Source organism: Moschus berezovskii, chromosome 6 (genome assembly GCF_049115385.1).
Source record: "Moschus berezovskii isolate FMDL1 chromosome 6, NW_MosBer_1.0, whole genome shotgun sequence".
NCBI lineage: Eukaryota > Metazoa > Chordata > Mammalia > Artiodactyla > Moschidae > Moschus > Moschus berezovskii.
The window spans coordinates 68,911,610-68,937,803 of NC_142465.1; the positions used below are offsets into that span (position 1 = coordinate 68,911,610).

The window sequence follows — 26,194 nt, forward strand, 5'->3', positions numbered from 1 at the left end:
TAAATGAGCAAATAAGTACATGACCATTTGTGATAGGAAAACAGAATGTGATGAAAATTCATAAAAGGTACTATGTTGATAATTAAGAACTCTTACTCCATAATAGGAACATCTTGGATTTTGATACCAATGCTTTACAAAGCCATTCATTAATTTGGCAAATCTTTACTTGCATCTTCTATGTTGTAGACACTTGTTTTAGGTACAGAGGTTATAAAGTTGAAAGGACACGGCTGCCACCTTAGAGTCACCTGCCACCTCAGGTGGGAAATGAACATGTGACAGGCTAGTTTGAGAACAGGGTGAGTGCCATGACTGCAAGAACAGAGGTTTATGGACCACGGCTTAGGAAAAATGACCACTTCAATTCAGGGTAGCTGAGGAGCTTCCTCAGAGGAGGAAGATTTGTAAGAAATCTGAAAGGGGTGAATTACTTTGCTGGGAAAGAAAGTGAGGAAAGGCTTCAATGGTCTGAGAGTTGTGTAAGGGTGTTTTGTTGCCATTGTCATCATCCTAACGACAACAATAGCTGCTAACATTTACTGAGTCTACACTGTGCTCCAGGCATAATCCTAATGTGTTAAATGCAAAATCTCTAAGCAGAGGAATAACCTACTAGAAATATGCATGGCATTTATCCCCAGACGTCCTATGGGTAGGTAGGTTTTGTTATCTTCATAAAGAAATGAGAGGCATGACTGTCATTCCCTTAGTGCTCTGACTAAACTGGTACCTAAATAACCCAATAAACCTAGAATTTACCTTTTGTTTTCTTTACAAGTTGTTTTATTTTCTTCTTAGCCTTCATCATTTTTTTTTTTAAACTTGTTCATAGCCTCTTCTTTCTCTCACTAGAAGTTAAGCTCAATGACAACAAGGACTTTGCTGGGTCCCTGATGTCATTGAGGCCCCCCATCAATATTTGCTGAGTATACCTTCACTGTTCACCTGAAACTATCACAGCATTGTTAATCTGCTATACCCCAATACAAATTAAAAAACTAAAAAGATATTTGCTGAATTTAAAGGAGGGAAAGAAAAGACTTTGTAGGGTTATTATATAGGATCATCAGTGAGTGATGACAGGCAAGTGTTTTCTTACAAACCAAGTGTATCTGATTTCTCATTTCCAGACAGCACAATTTAACTGGGATCCAGAGACGGTGGGCCTTATCCATGGATCTTTTTTCTGGGGTTATATTGTGACACAAATTCCAGGTGGTTTCATTTCAAATAAATTTGCTGCAAACAGGTAAGATAAATTGATTTAACATGAGTGCTACACAGATCATAATATGGCTTTGTGTGTTTTTATCAATTCTGAACAATTGACTCTCAATTTAGGGGTGCAGAATGAAAGATAGAAGTCATTCCTAAAGATATGGTTCACAGACATTGATCTTATATGATCCTGTTCTTAAGAATCTCTTTTTGTTTACTTTTTTGTTTAATCTAATCTATCTTACAATTCTTTAACTGATTATGTAGTTAAAAAAAAAAGCAACTGCATCTGAGTCTGGAGAAACAGTTTCTGGACCCTCAGTAACTCACTTGGTAACCTCTACTGAGTTCCTCCTTTTCCCTGGACCTCCATTTCCTCATCTGTGAAATGAAACATGGATTAGATTGTGTCTGAGTTCCCTTTGACCAGTGACATTCTGTGATGCTGTTTACTATGTTGATATTATCCTGTACTATGCTGGTTTTGTCATGTGAGTGGGAGGGGCTTGTCTCTGGACTGTAAGATGTCTTTCACACCCTTGTGATTCTATAGGAGGTATTTGAGCAAATAAAAGTAGGTCCAAGAAAAAATGAGCTGCCTCAAGGAGTAGTAGTTCTCTGTTACTAAAAGTATTCAATCTAAATATGATGGCCACTTGGGAGATATATGATATGTATATGTACTAGAAAAGGAGTGTACTAGGAGTATGCTAGTTATTTCCAGGTCATTTCTCATTGTAATTGACTTAACATATATGGATTTTGTGAAGTGTATATTTTATAAAGCAGTACTTTTCAAACTCTAAAACAGAACTCATTAGATGGTAACAAAATCAATAGTGATTTACCAATATCTATTTTTCTAAAAAGAGAGAGAAATAGAAGGAAAGATAATCAAATAGAATAGAAAATATCTTAGCTCATTACACATTTTGGAATCGTACTTTGGAAATTGTTTTGGTTACATCTGTGTGTATGAGTGTGTGTTGGGTTGCAATATAAAATTTATTTTGATTTATGGATCAAGGAAAAAAAGTCTGAAAGTCATATCCATATGTAAAGTCATTTCTATGAGCATGACTCATATTTGACTTATGTTCTTATCTAATTTGTGTCCTTTATTTATTGTCACTTGCCTGTTGTATTCTTCTTAAAAAGTGATAAAATCCTGGTTTCTATGGTCTTTGAAGTCACTATTCATACTTTTGCCCTAAAAGGAAATAACATATAATAAGATTTCCCAGAATATAAAAGATCTGAAATATCATTAGCATGTGTGAGAAAGAAATAAAATGATGCCATTCTCTTTCCTGGGATACTCCTATCCAGGCAAAGAGGAGACACACGGTACTTGGCTGAAAGCTAGGGAGCTGAGACAGGTACCCAGCCTGTCCTGTGCTTGACTGGTCCCAGGACACAGTATGCTTCTCAGATAGTGGTATCCCCATCTGCTAACATGAGGGCAGAACTGGGAAACAGGAGATACAACCCAAATGTGCAGAAGTATGAGGTAGTAGTCAGAATGGATTATTCAGGGAGAATCTAGAAGAATGGTGGGTCTCCAATAAGTTTACCTCATGAAGGTCAATCTCCAGCTTCTGGATCTTATCTAGGCAGAACGACCCTGTACTGCCCCAAACCTTCCCATTATTGGCCCAAGGACTGGAGCTTGGGAATCAAAGCAGCTCGACAGTCTAGCACGGCACACACCAGACCCTAACACATCTATTTCTCTATTAATTTATACAGTGATCTTCCATGAACTGGTAGATTTGTTCCTGATGTTTAACTAATGTGCCATATCTATGGTGGACCTGCCCAGTAACACGGTGTTTTGGTCCCTCAGGGTCTTTGGGGCTGCCATCTTCTTAACATCGACCTTGAACATGTTCATTCCATCTGCAGCCAGAGTGCATTATGGCTGTGTCATGTGTGTCAGGATTTTGCAAGGTTTAGTGGAGGTAAGAGACTCTTTTCCGAACAAATTTTGATATTGTTGGAGACAACACGATCTTTTAGAAATTTTAATTTTTGACGAAAACCTCCTTTATCAGTTTTCCTCTCTCCTACCTTGTCTGGCTATCTGAACTTTCTGGTTATGATTATAATTATGAATACTTTAATTAAAACTCCATGTGTGATTCCAAATTTATACACAATGAAGGATCATTTCACAGAGTGCAGAATTTCAGATGAGCCAGGAGTGATCTTAGAGGTAATTTAATCTAACCACTTCCGCTTAATAAATTTTGAAACTGAAGCCCAAAGGCTTCAGTTCACATAACCAAGGCTCTTTCCACTAAAACAATTTAAATGGATTTATTAATAAATCTGTAAATTTCCAGGGATGTAGTCTTACACAGAGATTTAACTTGATGAAGTGGGTAGTATAATATAGAACCAAAAGGTAAATATTTTGTACTCTGCTGGCCATACTGTGGTCTGTTGCAACTTCTTAACTCTGCCATTGTTTACAAAAGCAGCCAGAGATATATAAATGTGTGGGCATGGCTACTTTCCAGTGAAACTTTTTGGACACTGATATTTTTTATTTCATATGATTTTTGCATGCCAGGAAATGCAATTCTTTAAAAAAATTTTTTCCTGGTCACTTAAAAATTTAAAAACCATTCTTTGCTTGAGGGCTGGACAAAAACAGATCATGGGCCACATCTGGCCATAATTTGCTACCACCTGATGTAGAGAAATGTTTCCCAAACTCAGTCATTCACCTCTAACCATTGTCACTTTTGTCATATTCACACTATGATTCATACTGTTACTTGCCTATAGTTTTTCCCTGGTCAATTTACTTAAAAACAAGATGGGGAACACATGTATACCCGGGGCAGATTCATGTCAATGTATGGCTAAACCAATACAATAATGTAAAGTAATTAGTCTCCAATTAAAATAAATAAATTAAAAATAAATAAAATAAAGTAAAGCAAAATAAAAGAACCTCATCACAAGCAACAATATTTTTGATATCATGGGTTTAATGTGCTAGTTATAGTTTTCTAAAGCATATTAGAATATATATGTAACAGTGATAATAAAAAATGTAGGTTGCTTTAGTACTTTAAATCCAATTATTATCCCACTGGAGGGACATATACCATACTTTGGAAAATACTAACACAGTAGAAAGAACATAATATTAGCAGTCCTGAAGACAAGAATCTAGTCACTTAATGGCTGTCAGCCTCAGATTCCATATCTTTAAACGAGAGCATGGATCAGCTGATTGTGGAAATCCATTTCCACACTGATATTAAATAATAATATGAAATATGAAGACCCACTTCCCTATTCCCCACCTTGCTTACCTTTGAGCTAGTATTTGAATTTTAGCATCTCTGCTGTGAGTCAAAATAGCTGACATATATTATTTAGTTTCTGTGAGTTGGGCTTTTATATTGTAGTGTTAAAGAGGCAAAGTCCAAGTTCTAAACACGAAAAGAAACGGGAGTCAAATCAAATCATCCATTTTCAACTGTTTTGCCAGGGTGTGACGTACCCAGCATGTCACGGGATGTGGAGTAAGTGGGCACCACCTTTGGAGAGAAGCAGACTGGCTACAACCTCCTTTTGTGGTGAGTGTATTGGAATAATAGCAAATTTTATATAGGAATGCTTTTGGCTTTAGGTGAAGACCTTGCTAAATAGAATTAATTTTTTTCACATAACAGAAGTCCAAAGGTGAATGGTTGGTTGCTTGTGTTGATTCTGCTGGCCTGTAATCTATCCAGGGCCTGTGCATGTTCCAGGTTTCTACTCCACTGTCCTTAGAGTGATAACATGCCTTCATGCATATTCCTCATGTTCCCTAAATGGCCACCACAGTTCCAGGCATTAAGTCCACACTAAAGGCAGAAAGAAGAGGGGATGGGTGTCCTAACCACCTCTATTCCTTTCATCAGGAAAGAAAAGGCTTTCCCAATCTCCCTAACAGGCTTCCATTCTTATTTGCTTGGTCCTAACTGTGTCACAGGCTTTACTAACTGCAGAGAAAGCTGGGAAAGCCAGTGCCTAGCTTTTCTAACATCTTTAATAGAGAAAAGTAAGAAAAAAGTCATTGGAAGTGGTTGTAGGGTTAGCCAACAAATATTTCCCAAAGTTGAAAGTAGAAGATATAGAATAGTTAAGGCCCCAGTCCTCTTCTTTTTACAAATGGAGAAAATAAAACTAAAATTTAAAATCTCATTTCATTGAACTAAAACAGAAGTCCAATGACTTGCTCAAGATCACATAGCTACCAAAGAATGGAGCAGGAGCTAGAACATTGGATTCTTGATTCAGAGCTTTCCTCACCACACACTACTTTGTACACACTGTCATCAGTTCAGTTCAGTTCAGTTCAGTCGCTCAGTCATGTCCGACTCTTTGCAATCCCATGGACTGCCGCACACCAGGCCTCTCAGTCCATGTCCTCCCATCACCAACATCCGGAGCCTACTCAAACTCATGTCCATTGAGTCGGTGATGCCATCCAACCATCTCATCCTCTGTCATCCCCTTCTCCTCCCACCTTCAATCTTTCCCAGCATCAGGGTCTTTTCAAATGAGTCAGCTCTCTGCATCAGGTGGCCAAAATATTGGAATTTCAGCTTCAACATCAGTCCTTCCAATGAATATTCAGGACTGATTTCCTTTAGGATGGACTGGTTGGATCTCCTTTCAGTCCAAGAGACTCTCAAGAGTCTTCTCCAACACCACAGTTTAAAAGCATCAATATTTTGGTGCTCAGCTTTCCTTATAGTCCACCACTCACATCCATACATGACTACTGGAAAAACCATAGCTTTGACTAGACAGTCCTTTGTTGGTAAAGTAACGTCTCTGCCTTTTAATATGCTGTCTAGGTTGGTCATAGCTTTTCTTCCAAGGAGCAAGTATTTTTTAATTTCATGGCTGTAGTCACCATCTGCAGTGATCTGTCAAAGAGACCACTTAATCAACTTTTGCTATTATCTTCCAGAAAAAAAAAAATGAAGAGGACATCATCCATTTTACCCAAAAGCAAATTAATAGCCCTTAAGTACTGATGTGACTTTAACTCCTGGATCTCCAAATTTCACCTTGCTAAGGTTGCCTCATTTGAAGCCATGCCTTTAGGACTGGCCCCTCTATGAATCTCTGAGAGTAATCAGTGTTCAGAAGACTCTACTAGGTACCCATCAATATTTGAACAAGAACAGCATGTGCTGCCACCAATATTTTCAAATATTTTTTTAATGCAGGAAGAGGCCAAAGAAGACAAAAGTGACTTAGGCCACAAAAGTTAACAATGGGCCCACACAGAATTAGGATCATAATTTAGATCTGCTTAGTTTTTCAAGCTAGCATATCTTTCCTAACACAAGCTAACCTGTACATTTTAGTTAAGGAGGAATCTTTACTTCTCTGAATATATTTATTTATTTTCCCTCTCCTTCTTTGGGGCTTCCCTGATAGCTCAGACATTGAAGAATCTGCCTGCAATGCAGGGACCTGGATTCGATCCCTGGGTCGGGAAAATCCCCTGGGGAAGGAAATGGCAACCCACTCCAGTATTCTTGCTTAGAGAATTCCATGGACAGAGGAGCCTGGTGGGCTACGGATCATGGGGTCACAAAGAGTTGAACACAGTTAAGTGACTAACACTTTCACTTTCTCTTCTTTACCTGCACAAGTAGTAGTAGTGCTAGCAGCAGCAATAGGAGTAATAAATAAAGGATAATAATAATAAATAAATAATAAATAAAGGATAATAAATAAATAATAATAAATAACAGATCCCAGGAAATTTGGCATGAAACATTCACCCATGTGCCTATTTTGTGTCTCATTTGGAAATGCACGCACAGCTGAGATGCCTTTACATCTTTAGTCTCCGCCATCCTTAGGAACCATTTTTGTCCTCTTGCTTGCAGTTCAAGATCAACTCCACCTCCCCTACTGATCTTATACCAACTCTAGAAGAATGTAAGATTCTGCCCCACCTGACCTTGACCTATTTTCTTCCGATGATTTACTTATAAGGCCTTTTATTTTGATTTGCCAGCAAATAAGAACAACTAGCAGCCACTCCCCATTCTTAGTGTGTTTATAGCCCTAAAATGGCTAATTTAAGAAATGATATGATGCTCAAGGAAAGTTATCTGATCAAGGTCACAGGCTTTATTGCATTTCCCACCTAAGGTGTGGCCTTGGTTTCTAAGAAGAGCACAGCAAAAATGTCATTAGAAGTGAACCCAGGCTTGGGGATAAATGATTCTTATACTTAAAAAGTATTGCAGTTGGAAGAGTCTTTAGAAAACATCTAGTCACATTCATTGTTTTATTTTTTTAATTAATTTTAATTTTTAAAGAAATAAAGCTGGCTTTATTCAAAGACATAGCTTTTTGGTTTTGTTTTCCCCTAGTTTTATTGAGATGGAAGAGACATACAGCACTGTTTACATTTCGGGTGTTCAATGTAATGATTTGACTTACATACATCATGAAATATTTGTGACAATAGGTTTAGTGAATGTCATCATATCACACAGATACAACATCAAAGAAATAGGCAAAAAATCTTTTTTCCTTGTGATGAGAACTCTTAGGATTTACTGTCTTACCAACTTTCATTTACAACATACATCAGTGTTAGTTATCTTTATTATGTTGTATGATACACCCCTAGAACTTACGTATACTTGGCAATTTGTACTTTTTGATTGCTTTCATATGATTCCCCCTCTACCCACCCCTGCCTCTGATAGCCATAAATCTGAATTCTTTTTCTAACTCCATTGTTTTATAGTAGAGGAGGCTGATGCTCAGGGAGGGGGAAAAAAGATATAAATTCTCATGGAAATTGCGGACAGAACTGCGGACTCTCTCATCCCCAGTTCAGCTACTCCTCTCAGTCTATGCCATTCAATAAGCCCCCTCCTCTTCCTCTGTGGTGACCACACAGAGGGATCAAGGTGCAGTTAGGGCAATATGGGCGGAGAGCCCTATAGGGTATGCTCAGGACCGATGGGTGTGATAGGAGATCACATTCAGCCACGTTTGGAAGGATGAGGAAAAGTTGTCTAAAAGACAGGAGAGGACAATTTCAAGCTGTAAAATTTCCTCAATGGAAGAATGCTTCCTGCTATGAGGAATTATTGGCTATTGTTGAATGGAAGAAGTAGGACTGAATTATTAAACAGTTAAGGTTAATGGCTTTGGATTCCTGCAGACCTAGATTCTGGTCACTCACAACCATGTGACCTCAGGAAATTTACCTTCCATTCCAAGCATTCTTGTAAAATGGGGATGACACCAGTACCAATGTTACCAGGTTGAAAAAAAGGTTAAATAAAATTAGGGGTCCAGAGTACTCAGCACAATGCTAGAAATCACACAGAAAGCAACTCAATGCATCTTTTATTCAGTTCAGTTCAGTCGCTCAGTCATGTCCAACTCTTTGTGACCCCATGAATCGCAGCACACCAGGCCTCCCTCTCCATCACTAACTCCCGGAGTCCACCCAAATCCATGTCCATTGAGTCAGTGATGCCATCCAACTATCTCATCCTCTGTCGTCCCCTTCTCCTCCTGCTCTCAATCTTTCCCAGCATCAAAGTCTTTTCAAATGAGTCAGCTCTTCGCATCAGGTGGCCAAAGTATTGGAGTTTCAGCTTCAACATCAGTCTTTCCAATGAACACCCAGGACTGATCTCCTTTAGGATGGACTGGTTGGATCTCCTTGCAGTCCAAGGGACTCTCAAGAATCTTCTCCAACACCACAATTCAAAAGCATCAATTCTTCTGCACTCAGCTTTCTTTATATTCCAACTCTCACATCCATACATGACCACTGAATAAACCATAGCCTTGACTAGATGGACCTTTGTTGGCAAAGTAATGTCTCTGCTTTTTAATATGCTATCTAGATTGGTCATAACTTTCCTTCCAAGGAGTAAGCGTCTTTTAATTTCATGGCTGCAATAAGCATCTGCAGTGATTTTGGAGCCCCCCAAAATAAAGTCTGACACTGTTTCCACTGTTTCCCCATCTATTTGCCATGAAGTGATGGGACTGGCTGTCATGATCTTAGTTTTCTGAATGTTGAGCTTTAAGCCAACTTTTTCACTCTCCTCTTTCACTTCATCAAGAGGTTCTTTAGTTCTTCTTCACTTTCTGCCATAAGGGTGGTGTCATCTGCATATCTGAGGTTATTGATATTTCTCCTGGCAATCTTGATTCCAGCTTGTGCTTCTTCCAGCCCAGCGTTTCTCATGATGTACTCTGCATATAAGTTAAATAGACGGTTATCCCCTGACCCTCCCCATTTGCATCATCTAAACTGGAGCTCCCACCTCCCACTCCCAGGGTATTTGCTCCAGGAAAGCCTTCTCCACACCCACAGAGGAATCAGATCTGTAGCTCTTCTTTATAGATAATATGTCCTGGAACCTTTGCCTTATCCGTCTGAGGAAGTCTGAGGTTAAAAAAATTAAAAGTGCTCTATCATTCTGTATACAATAGCAGCAGTAATAGTTGATGTTTGAAAGTGAAAGTGTTAGTCCCTCAGTCGTGTCTGACTCTTTGCCATCCCATGGACTGTAGCCCACCAGGCTCCTCTGTCTATGGGGTTCTCCAGGCAAGAATACAGGAGTGGTTGCCATTTCCTTCTCCAGGGGATCTTCCTGATCCGGGGATCAAACCCACGTTTCTTGCATTGCAGGCAGATTCTTTTACTACTAGCACCAGCTGAGAAGCTCTAAAAAGCAGCCCTCTTGGCTTGGTTCCACTGGGACTCAAACCCAGGACCTTCTCTGTGTAGAGCAGATGTGATAACCACTATGCTAGTTGGTGTTTATGTAACATTTAATTAGAGCACCTTTGCTCCTCGAAACAACCTGGTAAGACAGAGATTTCACTTCCATCTGAAAAAAATGATTTGGAGGAATTGAGAGACTTCCTCAGGGCTTCTGATGTTCAGATCCGGGATTCCAGGTCAGGCCTTTCATAGCTAGCTGGGCCCAACTTGGAAAGACGGGATTTAATTTCTTTGTCTGGAAGCTCTCCAAGCTCCCATTTCCTGAAGATCTACCTTAGCACTGGGTATGGGATACAGCATTTCCTTTTGCTGCTCACTTGTGCTGAAGCAAGAATTTTTTCCACTCATACCCAGAGGGAATTTCATATAGTAATTTTTTTGATTCAGTTAATATTTATTGGGAGTTCGCGGGGCTCGTGTCTCTCCACCAGATATCATAGAGCTTCAGGAGATAGTGAAGGTGAGGTCACTGCCTCTAACCCTTGTTATCTTGTCCAGACAAGATAAACATCCACACACAGGTAAGTATTTACAAGGTTAGGTATTTCAAAGTAAGAAACTAAAAAATGTACCCATTTAGGAGGCAGATGAAGACAGTAGCTATCCTGGTCATCCTGCCATCCTGAAATTTAACAGTTTTCTGGTATTAAAAAAAAAAATTGAGATGCTAAAAAGCATGATCCTTTCATAGTTTGAAGTTCCTTATTTAAAGACCTAGGTGAATTATATATCAATATAATTATATCTCAATAAAACTGGGAGAAGAAAAAAAATTTTAAATAAAGACCTAGGTGATAATCCTTCTGAATTGTGAACCCTGAGAGATAGATACATGAATGCTTTCACTTTCTTTCTTTCTTTTTAATGTTCTGGCTATTTATTTACTTATTGGCTGTACCCCAAGCATGTGATTGAGGGTGGGAGGAGACGGGGATGACAGAGAATGAGATGGCTGGATGGCATCACCGACTCGATGGACATGAGTTTGAGTGAACTCCGGGAGTTGGTGATGGACAGGGAGGCCTGGTGTGCTGTGATTCATGGGGTCGCAAGGAGTCAGACACGACTGAGTGACTGAACTGAACTGAACTGAAGCATGTGGGATGTTAATTTCCTGACCCGGGATTGAACCCCTGCCCCCTGTAATGGAAGCACGGAGTCTTAACCACTGAACCACCAGGGAAGTCCCTGTTCCTTCACTTTCTGTCTTCAGCACCCAATATTGTGCCTGGTTGAATTTTTCAGAGTTCTGTCACATTTTTCTCATTTTTTTAATTCCATTTTCTTGTAAATCCAAATCGAGGTGCCTGAGCCATCTCTGTCTAATCTTTCCATGGAGTCTGGATGAAGTTAAAAGGGTATCCTGGAGACCTTTCTCTCCTGGAAGCCTGTTTTAGGCACAGTGGGAGTTGGCCAGCTCCCCTGCACAGAGGCATCCTAACTCCCAATCAGTGTGATTGGTCTTCACGTTGACTGCTGAACTCTAAACGGGTTGGATGGGCTTGCCTGACGACTGGTAAGTTTCCTTCAACTTTCCTTGTCCTAGGTTCCTATGCAGGAGCAGTGATTGCCATGCCGCTGGCTGGGGTGTTGGTCCAGTACATTGGATGGGCCTCTGTCTTTTATATTTATGGTGAGTGATTTGATTTATGAGTTCCCATGGGTAACTGGGCTTCCCGGGTGGCTCGGTGGTGAAGAATCCCCTGCCAATTCAGGAGCTGCAGGAAATGCAGGTCTAATCCCTGGGTCAGAAAGATCCCCTGGAGGAGGGAATGGCAATCCACTTCAATATTCTTGCCTGGAGAATCCCAGGGACAGAGGAACCTGGTGGGCTACAATCCATAGGGTCACAAAGAGTTGGACAGGACTGAAGTGACTGAGCACACACGCACACATGGGTAATTGATAGATATGGCATTTGACTATCTAATGGGGTTGGCTTAAGAGTTTACTGTATGAAAATAGGGATCACTAAGACAAGTTTATCACGTAAATGGAATACTTGTCTAACGATGATTCATTTAATGTGTATATAAAAGTTGAATTTCTTAATGAGCAGAACATAATCTTTCTTTAAATACCAGCTAATAACATAATGACAGGAAAAATCAACCAAATGCTTTCTCCTAGCTGAATATAGTGCCATTTGAGAATACTTTGAAATTTGACAAAATTTCGAGATGAAAGAAAATCAAGCCTTTTGTTTTTCAATTGCAGGTATTTTGGGGATTATTTGGTATGTGTTTTGGCTGCTGCAGGCCTATGAGTGTCCAGCAGCTCACCCATCAATATCCCAGGAGGAGAGGACCTATATAGAGACAAGTATAGGAGAAGGAGCCAACTTGGTTAGTCTCAGTGTAAGTAGAGAGGGAGAGATGAAGACTTCCCTCTTTTTTTATGAGTATTTCTTTCAGTTATTGTGTTAGCCTCATAAGAAAAATAATCTGTCAGTATATTCACTAAAAATCTCACTGTATTTTCACTTTCTAGAAATTTAATACACCATGGAAAAGATTTTTCACGTCATTGCCAGTGTATGCAATCATTGTGGCCAATTTTTGCAGAAGCTGGACATTTTATTTGCTGTTAATAAGTCAGCCTGCTTACTTTGAAGAGGTCTTTGGATTTGCAATAAGTAAGGTAAACATACAGATTCTTGAACTTTAAATCTCTTGCTTCTACTGCGAAAATCTTTGCTTGATAAAATAATTACATTACTGATCAAAATTCACAACAGTTCTGTGACACCTAATACCCTGGAGGTCAGACAAGTTATGCATTCTACGCACAATATACATAGCTATCTAATTTCTTCTTAGTAAGGATCAGAGCTGTATTAAGATGCTTTTAAAGATTTATATTCTCCCCATTCTCAAAGTGTTTCTGAAGCTGACTCAAGAACTGCATATTAGGCAAGGATCAAAGATTTAAGGGTGCGAGATTTTTTTTTCCTATAAATTATTCAGGGAGGAGCAGAAAGAACCTGAGAGCTCATTTTGCAGATCACAGTCATAGCACTAATGACCAGTACTTTATGGTTTAGAAAGAACCTTTTTCAATGTCCCCAACCATTGCTATTAGGTTGCCTGTGTTGCAGGTAGGAAGAGTGTGGATGGTAAAACATAAGCTGTCATCCTAAAAGTATTAAGTCTCCTTCCCACAGGACAAAGAACAGAGGCATAGTAGAGGTAGATATATGCATAGCTACGGTACTGTCAGAGGTGACAATGGAAGAGCTAGCACAACCAGTAGTGGCTGCCATCAGGGAGCACTCACTCTGTGCCAAGAGTCTAACTGCCATGTGCCAGGTTGTTAAACACCCACTGGGTACTGGGGCCTCTGTGAACGATTTTAAGAATAGACCTACCCATCTCAAGGAGCTTCCTATCTGGTAGAGGAGACGAGTAGGTCTGTTCTTAAAGTTCATTCATTCGTTGTTTATTCATTACAAAATTCAGGCCTGTCTCAGTCCCGTATAATTAGATGATTAAATTTGGCGGTGAGGGTGAGGGGTTCAGTGCAGATGGTGAGGGTGTTAAAGAAGTACATCTCTCAGAAGTAGCTAAAAACAGCTCACTGTTTCTTTTCATTCTAGGTGGGTCTCTTGTCAGCAGTCCCACACATGGTTATGACGATCATTGTGCCTATTGGAGGACAACTGGCTGATTATTTAAGAAGCAGAAAAATTTTGACCACAACTGCTGTCAGAAAAATCATGAACTGCGGAGGTACTGTGGATTTCATAGGTGGCTTAAGCAGCTTTTATATAATGAGATGAAACTGAATTGCAAGCCATATTTTTGAGGTTACGTCTAACCTCATTTAGCCTGTACTTGTGCAACCTGAGATATGACAATTTGGGAATTCCTTGGTGCTCCAGCGGTTAGAACTCTGTGCTCTCACTGACAAGGGCCTGGGTTCAATCCCTGGTTGGGGCACTAAGATGTGGGGTACTATTTTGGTCATGTGGCCAAAAAAGAGATATTTTTTAAAAAGAATGACAGGGAAACCTGGCGTGCTGCTATTCATGGGGTCTCAAAGAATCGGATATGACTGAGTGTCTGAACAACAACATAGATGATGGAAAGTGAGGTAAAAAAAATCCTAGTCTGGCTGAATTGGTTGCCTATGTGAACTTCACGTTGTTTTAATATGAAATGAAAAAAATTCTCAGACCTTTCAATTCTAGTTCTTGTCAGCTTGGACTAGTTTCACTTCCTAGGATCCCTTGATTACCCATAAAGTTTAAATTTTATCCTTCAGCTCCTGAAACATTCAGTCCTAGCATTTTCACTGTAGATAGGAGTCACTAATGCTGTTAAATAATTTTTCTTTCTTTGAAAGTCTACTATTTGGCAAAAATCTTTTTTTTTTCTTATTGATGAATCAATGTATCATTTATAGGTTTTCTTCACACAATGTCTTTATTCTAATTCTTTTGGGGGAATTAACTTTCTGGTTCCACTTTTCTGATAGTGTTAAGGGAAGTTTGAGCCATGTGCCTTGTTGTGTAAGACAGGGCAGTTCCAAAACACAAATAGTATACAATGGTATGTGTGTGTGTATTTTCTCAGTCATGTCCAACTCTTTGCCACTCCCTAGACAATAGCCTGCCAGGCTCCTTTGTCCATGGAATCTTCCAGGCAAGAATACTGGAGTGGGTTGCCATTTCCTTCTCCAGGGGATCTTCCTGACTCGAGGATTGAACCCACTTCTCCTGCATCAGCAGGCGGATTCTTTACCACTAAGCTACCTGGGACACCCTTATACCATTACTACTTGTTATTAATTTTGTTTCAATAACTTAAACTATATACAGGGGAAAATAACCTGCCAATGCAGGAGACGCAAAAGACACAGGTTTGATCCCTGGGTCAGGAAGATCCCCTGAAGGAAGAAGTGGCAACCCACTCTAGTATTCTTGCTGGAATAATCCTGTGGACCAAGGAGCCTGGGGGGCTTCTGTCCATGGGGTCACAAAGAGTTGGACATGACTGAAGCGACTGAGCATGGATGCACGGTTCTTTTCAGTTGCTCAGTTGTGTCTAACTCTTTGCGACCCCATGGACTGCAGCACTCCAGTCTTCCTTGTCCATCACCAACTCCTGGAACTTGCTCAGACTCATTTCCATTGAGTCAGTGATGCCACCCAACCATCTCATCCTCTGCCGTCCCCCTCTCCTCCTGCCTTCAATCTTTCCTAGCATCAGGGTCTTTTCTAAGGAGTCAGTTCTTTGCATCAGGTGGGAGGTTCAGCTTCAGCATCAGTCCTTCCAACGAATATTTAGTACGGATTTCCTTTAGGGTTGACTGATTTGATCTTGCTGTCCAAGGGACTCCGGCATCACAGTTCAAAAGCAACAGCAACAGTTCTTTGGTCCTTAGCTTTCTTTATGATCCAACTTTCACATCCATATATGACTACTGGAAAAATCATAGCTTAGGCTAGACAGTCCTTTGTCAGCAAAGAAATGTCTCTGCTTTTTAATATGCTGTCTAGGTTTGTCATAGCTTTTCTTCCAAGGAGCAAAATTCCATGGCTGTAGTTACCATATGTAGTGATTTTGGAGCCTTAGGAAATATAGTCTGTCACTGTTTCCCCATCTATTTGCCATGAGGTGATGGGACATCACTGGATGCCCAGTAATGGTATAAAGTCCACAGTTTAAAAAAAATATTGATTAATTAAAATTTAAAAACTTTTAAATACAATTTTTGAAGCTTTTGTTCCATTTAGAATTGTTACAAAATAGTGACTACTTTCTTCATGTTGTATAATACATCCTTGAGCCTATCTTACACCCAGTAGTTTGTATCTTCCACTCCCCTACCCGTATACTGTTCCTCCCTCTCTCCATCCCCCCACTGGCAAGCAGTAATTTATTCTCTACATCAGTGAGTCTGTGAAGCTCACAGTTTAAAAAGCACCTCTGTGCCCATAATTTCACTGATTCTCTTTAGATGACCATCTAAAACAATCATTGATGCTGCCCTATTTCTATAATAGTTTTGAAGAATGGATTCAGAAAGGTAAGCAACTTATTAAGTTGCTTACAAAAGCAACTTACAAAAAAGTGCCTTGGCTTGTATTTTAATCTTGATTTTCCTTTCTTTCCTTTGCATTAATTATCAAGTTCCCACTATATACTTGCCAGGCTCTGTACTATATCCATGGTACCTTCCCTGGATAATACCACAGTTTTGTTGGGGGAGGCAGAAACACAAATGAAAAACTACAGGGCAATGCTGAAAAATTCTGTGAAATGAGTAAGAAGAAGGAGATGTCAGCTTCACTGCTGGTGAGTGGCAGGGTTGTCAGCTTCCTAAGTAAAGCAATATTTGAACTGGACTTTAAAGAACAGTAAGATTTCTCCAGAAATGAGAAGTAAGTGATACGAGAAGAATACTGCAGGTGAAGGAACACTCTGTGGAAATACAGTACGGGCACAAAACAGTGTTGTGATCAGGAAATGGTAGAGAGATGTGTGCAACAGTAGAGGGCTTTCCATGGGCTTCGGATAGTGAGCAACGGGGTAAGAGTGACAGAAAATGAAACTGGGACAGCAGGAGGAATTTATTATAGACACTGTACTTATAGTATGGAACCACTGACAAACATTTTAAGTAAAGGGACAACTTATCAGATTTGTAGTTTCTAAAAATAATGATCCAGAGAATGGATCAGAGGAAAAAGAGATGGGAAAACCAGTAAAGAGGTTTTTGAAGTTGTCTGAGTGAGAGGTAGTGGAGTCCAGAACTAAGACAATGGTAGGGGAAGGAAAAGCAGATATTTCTAAGGCCATTGTCATGGATTCTTATCTGAAAACTGAAGAAGAGAAAAAAGTCCAAGTTGATTCTGAGATTTCTGCTTTGAACATTCGATTACCATTTGTTGAGTCATGCCCATGGCTGGCAGTCATGCTCAACACCTTATATACCCAGTTTCATTTAATCTTCCAATGCTCCGAGGTTGTATTATGAGCTTTTGGCGGGGAGGAATGAGGAATCTAAGAGATGAAGTGCTCATCCAAGATCACACCCTTAGTGATTTTGAGATGGAATCTGAACCCAAGGAGGCCTATCTGATAAAGTCTGGGTTCTAAACACAGGCGGATAAATTAATTGAGAGAAGAAGGAAGAGTGTGGTGGTGGGTTTTTGGTCTGTTTTTGAGTGAATACTGGGGACAGAGACTTGATTTGGGCCTGTTATCTTTGAGGTAACTCAGAGGACAATCGGGTAGTGATGTCTGGAATCAGTATACAGTCTCTGGGATGAAGCATTATTTCACTGTCTTCTACCTCCCAGGGTACTTCCTGTCCCTGGAAATAGTACTTATATCATCTTTCCATCTGCTATCAGCTGAACACGTGTGTGTTTTTGTGTGTTGGTGAGAAAGATCTTCATCATTTCCTTACCCTTTTTTATTGTGCTGGATTCACTTATTTTGAATGAAAGGAGCAAAAAGTATTTCTGTCCTACTGTATTTCATGTGCAAATATCTCATGGCATTGTAAAGAGGCCTGAAAGCTTGGCAAACTTCTGAAAAGGAAGAATTTTGCCTATGCTTTACCGGTGGTGAGGCTCTGCTTTTTGTTTCATATATTCACTACTGCTTTCTAATCACTTTTGGCAATAATAATACTATTTTATTTTTAAATTTTATTTTTGTTTCATTTTCTGTGAGAGACCATCACTTGTGTAATCAATGGAGAATCACTGATGGTCTTAGAAATGGTAGGGGGAACTACCCATGAACAACTGGTAATAAACATTCCTCATCCCATGGGTATCATTGTACCTCCTGGGATTATTCAGTGTTCAAGGCACACCAGGAAATTGTTGGAAAGCTCACAGAACACCTGCGTAATATTAGCAAAGTCGTATAGTCAAGAAATATCCCTATAAGATTGTAAATATTGTGCCAGAATATGTGTACTAAAAGCTTGGGTCCGTGAAAATAGATTCTTTTTGATACATTCATGAACTTGGGCTGACTGACATGAAAATGACATTTTCCCCTGCTGTTTCCATTCACAGGTTTTGGCATGGAGGCAACCCTGCTCCTCGTGGTTGGCTTTTCCCATACCAAAGGAATGGCTATCTCCTTTCTGGTGCTTGCTGTAGGATTTAGTGGTTTTGCTATTTCAGGTAAAGTGTCCTTTGGATTTCCAAATCTTTTCCATAGATTCAGCAAGACTTGGGAGAAAGGAAAGAAAGGATATTGAGCATCTACCTTTGGCAGCCAGACCATTCCCAAGGATCAGGGCCACTGGCTAGAGATTTTCATCTAGTGGGGATGATTTTGAATATCACTGAGAACTGGGCTTAGGAGCCCAGCCAAGCTGGAATTATCACTACTTTCTCCATCCTGGGAAAGACAACATGCTGGTGCCCTCTCTGGGGCATGGGCAGAATGTGTGTTGCTGGGAAAGTGGCACCTTCATACTTCAGCACCAGGCCACCTGACCTAACAGAGGCTCTTGTGACTTTTTTGATTCTCACTTCCTACAGGAGAACTGCTAACATTAACTCACAATCAAATGATGTAGTCATTTGACATAAAGTTATAGAATCAGAAGGGCTTCCCAGGTGGCGCTAGTGGTAAAGAATCTGTCTGCCAATGCAGAAGGTGGCAGGAATGTGGATTCAGTCCCTGGGTTGGGGAGATCACCTGGAGGAGGAAATGGCAACCCATTCCAGTATTCTTGCCTGGAAAATTGCAAGGACAGAGGAGCCTGGTGGGCTACAGTCCATGAGGTCGCAAAGAGCTGGCATGACTGAGAATGTGCATACACACACATAGAATCAGAAAGTTTTAAGGATAGAATTTTTCTTTAGTTTTCTGTCTTCTCCATGGCTTTCATTTTCTAAACAAGGACATGCAGGTCCAGAGAGGTGATGTGACTTGCTAAGCCAGCAAGACTTAAGAAGAATAGTAATGATGATGTGAGCTAACATTGATCAGGCACAAACTCTGTGCTGGGGGCTGTTCACAGCCCACTCTGTGTATTAATCCCTGCAATTCTAACAGCTACCCTAGGGCCTTCAGTCTCCCCATTTTATAGGAGCAGAAACCAGCTACTGTATGAGAGGTAACAGTGCTAGCATATTACAGACTTCAGAAGTTCCCTGTGCAAAACTGGGTGAAAAAGTAAAACTTACAGATTTTTTTTCCTATCTTTAAAAGAGATTGTAATACTAAAAACTGTCATTTAACGGAACACTTGACATGTGTTGCATCTCTGACAACATTGGGAAGCAAATGATATTACCATTATTTTACTGAGGAATAACTTAAAGCTCAGGAAAATGAAGGACTTTCCTATTGTTACACAACTGGAGACAAAGGAAGAACTAAGGTGCAGTCCTGCCTGGTCTTCATGCCTGAGCTCTTTCCATGATTCTGGGCTGTCTTAAAGGTCAAACAGGGTGATAACATCCTAGAACAGAAAAGCACCCAACCTCTGGTCAAAACTACTCTTAAGGCAGGGCCTCAAAATACAGCTGACCCTTGAATGATGTGGGGGTTATGGTGCTGATCCCCCACCCCACATAGTCAAAAATCTGACTATACCGGAGTGGGTAGCCTTTCCCTTCTCCAGGGAATCTACCCAACCCAGGGATTAAACCAGGGTTTCCTACATTGCAGGTGGATTCTTTACCAGCTGAGCCACAAGAGAAGCCCAAAATACTGCAGTGTGTAGCCCATCCCTTCTCCAGTGGAACTTCCCAATCCAGGAATCAAACCAGGGTTTCCTGCATTGCAGGCAGATTCTTTACCAACTGAGCTATGAGGGAAACCCTCCTCTATAAAGTATTCCTCTGCATCCTGGGTTTTGTTGTATCCTTGATTTTGCATCTGAGGATTCAGTCAATCAACCACAGATCCTGTGCATGTGTGCTTGCATGCTTAGTTGCTTATCTGATTTTTTGTGACCTTGTGAACTATACCCTGCCAAGCTCCTCCATCCATGGAATTTTCCAGACAAGAATACTGGAGCAGGTTGCTATTTCCTCCTCCTAGCGATCTTTCAGAGAAGGCAATGGCAAGACACTCCAGTACTATTGCCTAGAAAATCCCATGGATGGAGGAGCCTGGTAGGCTGCAGTCTGTGGGGTCACTAAGGGTTGGACATGATTGAGCGACTTCACTTTTCACTTTCACACATTGGAGAAGGAAATGGCAACCCACTCAAGTGTTCTTGCCTGGAGAATCCCAGGGATGGGGGAGCCTGGTGGGCTTCTGTCTATGGGGTCACACAGAGTCGGACATGACTGAAGTGACTTAGCAGCAGCAGCAGCAGCGATCTTTCAGAGAAGGCAATGGCAAGCCACTCCAGTACTATTGCCTAGAAAATCCCATGGATGGAGGAGCCTGGTAGGCTGCAGTCTGGGGGGTCGCTAAGGGTCGGACACGACTGAGCGACTTCACTTTTCGCTTTCACACATTGGAGAAGGAAATGGCAACCCACTCAAGTGTTCTTGCCTGGAGAATCCCAGGGATGGGGGAGCCTGGTGGGCTTCTGTCTATGGGGTCACACAGAGTCGGACACGACTGAAGTGACTTAGCAGCAGCAGCAGCAGAGATCTTTCTGACTCAGTGATTGAACCCATGTCTCCTGCTTCTCCTGCAATACTTTAGTATTTACTGCTGCTGCTGCTGCTGCCGCTAAGTTGCTTCAGTCATGTCCAACTCTGTGCAACCCCATAGATGGCAGCCACCAGGCTCTGCCGTCCCTGGGATTCTCCAGGCAAGAATACTGCAGTGGGTTGCCATTTCCTTCTCCAGTGCTTGAAAGTGAAAAGTGAAAGTGAAGTCGCTCAGTTGTATTCGACTCTTAGCGACTCCATGGACTGCAGCCTACCAGGCTCCTCCGTCCATGGGATTTTCCAGACAAGAGTACTGGAGTGGGGTGCCATTGCCTTCTCCGGTAGTATTTACTACTGAGAAACAAATCTGCCTGTAACTAGACCCATGCAGCTCCAACCCACTTTGTTCAAGGGTCAACTATAAATAGAGCTGATGAATAGTTAAATTGGAAAAAAATGTTTGCACTTAAGAGTAGCTTGAAGCTAACAACTTGGGTTTAGGGATGCAAAGACCTGGATGTAAGGCCCCTCTTTAGTACTTACTATTTACAGAAGGCAAAAAAAAAAAAGGCTGAGTTATTTAAATCCTAAGCCTTAGTTTCCTTATCTAGAGACTGGAGAGATATACTGGCAACTTCATAGGGCTGTTGGGAGATTGCAATGAACTGAGGTCATTCTTTCATTCCTTCACACTTCCCAAGAGTCAGACACTGTTCTTGGCGCAGCAGATACTGCAGTGAAAAAAGAAAAGCTTCTGTCCTTATAAAGTTTACATTCTAGTGGAAATAAAGCTTTTGAAGATCTTAGTCCCAGTACCAGATGCATAAAATAATTAAAAAACATTCAATTATTATTGTTCAATTATTATTCAATCTAGCCCAATACTTCTCAAAATTTACTGGTGCATACAAGTCACCTTAGGATCTTGCAAAAATGCAGATTCTGATTTAGCCAGTGTAGAGTGGAGCCTGAGATCCTGCATTTCGAGCAGGCTCCCCAATGAAGTTGACGCCACTGATCAATAGTCCACACTTTGAGTAGCATGGATAGAGCAGTCATGAATTGTGTCCCAGCAGGATGTTAAGGGACATCTTCTTTTGATAGCCCTATAATGCAAAAGAGATTCATATCCTGTCCACAGAGATATTGAAATAAATATTCAGGCTCATATTGTCCCCAGATTTCCAGTTTAAGCGACAATCAGACGGAGAGAAATTTTTTTTTTCAGCATTTACACCGTGCTGGTCACTTTTGAGGTATGAACTCATTTAATCCCTGTAGCAGCCTGATGAGAAGGATATTGCTATGTTCATTTTACTAGTGAGGACACTGAGGCTTGGAGAGTTATCAGGTAAATTAAGTGATTAGAATTGGAATAAAGGTTTATCTGATCCAACAGTGAGACTACAGGAAGGACTATGGTCATGGGCTTCCCTTGTAGCTCAGTTGGTAAAGAATCTGCCTGCAGTGCAGGAGGCATGGGTTCAATCCCTGGGTTGGGAAGTCCCCCTGGAGAAGGAAATGACAACCCACTCCAGTATCCTTGCCTGGAAAATCTCATGGACAGAGGAGCCTGGTGGGCTACAGTCCATGGGGTCTCAAAGAGTTGGGCACGACTGAGCAACTTAACACTATGGTCATGGGGAGGATGATTCCTTAGGATCTGTCAACTGTATGTCAACTTTATAAGGAGTTAATAGGGATGCCAAGGGAGACTTGCTCAGTTTAGGAACTGATTATAAATAGGAGAGCTGAGACAGGTGAGATTAGAAAGATACAAAGAATGGGTGATATCTGCTTTAGAAGAGGTCCTGTGTAGAGAAGACAGACTCTCTCAACTTGTGTGTAACTTGCTTTGTGTGTATGCTTCAAAAAAAAAAAAGTTGTTAGTATCTCAGTTTCTCCGTGATTTTTCCCCCAAACCTCAGGATTGTGTAGCTAGAAACCTAAATGGCTTTTCTCATATTATCTTTAGCTGAACACAGATGTCCAGGCTTTGTATCAGAATATAATACTCACCAATCATATTAATTGCTTCTTATCTCTGGGTTCTTTTCTAATAAAGTGTTTATCACATTCAAATCAACAGTAAGATTAATTAATCTTGCAGCTGTTTTATATTCTGATTTTCTGCCACTTTGATCTGAAAGAGAAGGTGTGTTTATTCCAGAAAGCTTTCCTTAAAATTCTCTCTGAACAGAGGTAGGAAATAAAACAAGCAGCCAATAGGCTGGATTAGAAAAAGAAGTTTTTTAAATTCTATTTTTAGTTCTTTGTACAAAATAGAGAATTAAAAAGCAAGACAAGGGAAAATAAAAATATGAGTAAATAAAACGTATGACTTCCTGCTATAATTTCAGAGTTCAAGTTGGTAATTAATTAAACAATTATATATTGAGTACCTCCTATGCCCCAGATACTTTGCCAGCTCAGGAAAGTAAACACGTAGATGGATGTTGTACTGTAAATAACCTGATGTTGGCTTTCACCTCTTTTGTACCTATGTAATAGACATATATTATTTATCTTAATTCTTACAACAGTTTTATAAGAATGATTATCCCAGTTTATAGATGAAGAAGCTGAGGTTCAGAAAGATTAAATAATTTGTCCAGGTTTGTATCTCAATTAAACAGCCAGATCCAAGGTCTGACTCTAAAATGTACCCCTGGGCTACACTGACAGAATTGGTTCCCAGTACCTGATGCCTTCTCTTTCAAAGTCTTGTCCTTCCCCTGCCTTCCTGCTTCCTTCATTCTACCCATCCTTTTCTCCTGAAAAACAGATGAATAGTGAGGTACTGGTGATTTTTTATTTTACCACTCCTTGCAGCATTACCTATTCATAAAAGACCTCAGAGAGACAGATATGTTTTATGGTGGCAGCAACAGCAGCGATGCTGATATTGGCACCATGATAGTTACTAGAGCTCAGCTGTTTGCCAAGAGCTCTCACATACATATTTCCCCTAAGCCTCATCTCACAGCATCTTTATGAGTTAAGGAGTAATATGACCCTCAAAATAGAGATGAGGAAACAAAGTCCTAAAGATGACTTGTTTAAAGAGATAAGAATAAGATTTGAATCCAGATTTATAAATTTCAAATCAAGTACGTATGTGGAAATGTTTTGTAAATTACAGAGGATCCTGCAAATGTTTGTATAAATCTTTCTTATCCAAAATGAGCCCTTTATAATATGCCATGTGGTACTAAGGCAGACCTACCTGTGGTGGCCTTTTGGGAGTGAGCTGAGAGCTAGGAAGGAGGGTATTATGAAGCAAGATTAGTTTTAATCACGCTGTATGTGATTGTGTGGGCTTACCTGGTGGCTCAGGTGGTTCCCTGGTGGCTCAGTGGTAAAGAATCTGCCTGCAGTGCAGGGTTGAGAAGATCCTCTGGAGAAGGAAATGGCAACCCACTCCAGTATTCTTGCCTGGGAAATCCCATGGTCAGAGGAGCCTGGAGGGCTGCAGTCTATGGGTTGTAAAAGAGTCGAACACGACTTAGGGACTAAACAACAACAATGTGATTGTGTGTTTGCTTACTCTGAATAAATGTGATCCAGGCTGTGCTTTTCAGTATTGCCCCAAACACCATTATTTTGGGGTTTCAAGCCTAGAAGGTAGATGTGCCATAATTCTCCCCATGAAGAACCCATTGTAGCCATTACTAATCAATCACAGCATGGTTTTCTGCTATGAGCAGACACAGTCTGACAATCCTCAAGCCAGCCCTTTTGGTAAAGGTATCCATTAGTAGAGGAAAGAGATTGATGAGAGTTGGGGAAAGCTAAATATTTTTCAAAATGTATTTGGAATTCTGTTCCTGAGTCTGATTTTGAGATGTTTGGCTTCACTGTAGGTTTCAATGTCAACCACTTGGATATTGCCCCTCGCTATGCCAGCATTCTCATGGGAATCTCAAATGGCGTGGGAACCCTCTCTGGAATGGTCTGTCCGCTTATTGTGGGCGCAATGACCAAGCACAAGGTAATGCTTTCCTTTGGGGTGTGGGTTACAGTATGAGAGGACCGAAATACTGCACAAAGTCTCAGGGCCCTCTCCCAGCCTGTGTAAATGTGTATGTCCTTGACTTGGCTGAGTCATTTGAGCTTCTTTTTAATTTTCCGTCTTCTTTTAAAAAATTATCAATTATTGATGGCAGCAGGCCTGACTGATGTTTGGTTCTATGTTTCTTAAACTGAGAAATAGAAGGGGTGTGTGTGTGTGTGTGTAGTCTTCTTTTAAAAAATTATCATTTATTGATGGCAGCAGGCCTGACTGATGTTTGGTTCTATGTTTCTTAAACTGAGAAATAGAAGGGGTGTGTGTGTGTGTGTGTAGTCTTCTTTTAAAAAATTATCATTTATTGATGGCAGCAGGCCTGACTGATGTTTGGTTCTATGTTTCTTAAACTGAGAAATAGAAGGGGTGTGTGTGTGTGTGTGTGTGTGTGTAGTCTTCTTTTAAAAAATTATCATTTATTGATGGCAGCAGGCCTGACTGATGTTTGGTTCTATGTTTCTTAAACTGAGAAATAGAAGGGGTGTGTGTGTGTGTGTGTGTGTGTAGTCTTCTTTTAAAAAATTATCATTTATTGATGGCAGCAGGCCTGACTGATGTTTGGTTCTATGTTTCTTAAACTGAGAAATAGAAGGGGGGTGTGTGTGTGTGCGCGTGTGTGTGTGTGTGTGTGTGTGTGTGTGTAGAAGTGATAATACCATAAAGACTGTTTAAAGACACAAAAAAGAAACTGAGCAATCAAGTCAGGATAAATAAATTACCCAAGGTTGTTTTATAATTCCAAGTAATCAGACTTTATAGTCATTTCCAATTATTGCTTAGCATGCTCCAGCATGAAAATATTAGTGCAATTATACTTCCTTATTATGAAGAAAACAAACAAGACATTAATGACCCTTCCGAAGAACCTACGCAGGTGTGGCAGCAGGTCGTTTCTGAACGTTTGTGTATTTAGACTAAGGTGGGTAGTACAGGAGGATCCCAGATCCATCCAGAATTCAGCCACAGGCCACATGGTTTCTTCATCTCTGTCTTTGAAAGGGTTTTAGATATGCTGCCTTCTGCAAATTAATGTTGTTTGATACTATGGCATTTTTACCCAACTATTCTTTGTTGTTGGATTGCCTATTACAAATATAACTTCAGAAATTCTCCCAGTTTCTTGGAGAAGAAAGTGTGGGATAACATTTCTTATCTTTTGATAGAAAAAAAAGGTGGGCTTTGGTGACTTTACAGGCAGAGGCTCCAAACTATCTCTCTATTCATGAGACGATAGGATTGGTAACATGATTATTAATTCTGTTATTAAATCTTTCAATACAAATTCCCATTATTTTTTATACAATATATTTTCACAGAAAATATGATTATATATAAGCTACTGGCAGTCCAAACTGAGCATTTTTGTGACTTGAATTGTCATGTATCCAAAGCAAGCAAGAAGGAGACCTCTGATATTTACAATGGTGGGTTCCTAAAGCAAATTTAATTTAACCTCATTTGTATATTTAGGAGAGCTATGAAATGTTGCAGCAAGGATCCTACAGGATGTTTATTT

The 26,194-nt window shown here is 40.3% G+C and overlaps 1 protein-coding gene across 2 annotated transcripts in view; it reads left to right on the top strand.

Moving 5' to 3' along the window:
• SLC17A8 (solute carrier family 17 member 8) overlaps window positions 1-26,194 on the top strand; it is a 43,727-nt gene that overhangs the window by 14,317 nt on the left and 3,216 nt on the right. For both annotated transcript variants that reach the window (XM_055396059.2, XM_055396058.2), the window contains 9 exons: window positions 1,134-1,252; window positions 3,068-3,182; window positions 4,730-4,817; window positions 11,568-11,654; window positions 12,239-12,378; window positions 12,512-12,661; window positions 13,617-13,749; window positions 18,060-18,170; window positions 24,476-24,603. In XM_055396059.2, the coding sequence (XP_055252034.2) occupies window positions 1,134-1,252; window positions 3,068-3,182; window positions 4,730-4,817; window positions 11,568-11,654; window positions 12,239-12,378; window positions 12,512-12,661; window positions 13,617-13,749; window positions 18,060-18,170; window positions 24,476-24,603 (1,071 nt within the window). The remainder of the gene's footprint in view (window positions 1-1,133; window positions 1,253-3,067; window positions 3,183-4,729; window positions 4,818-11,567; window positions 11,655-12,238; window positions 12,379-12,511; window positions 12,662-13,616; window positions 13,750-18,059; window positions 18,171-24,475; window positions 24,604-26,194) is intronic.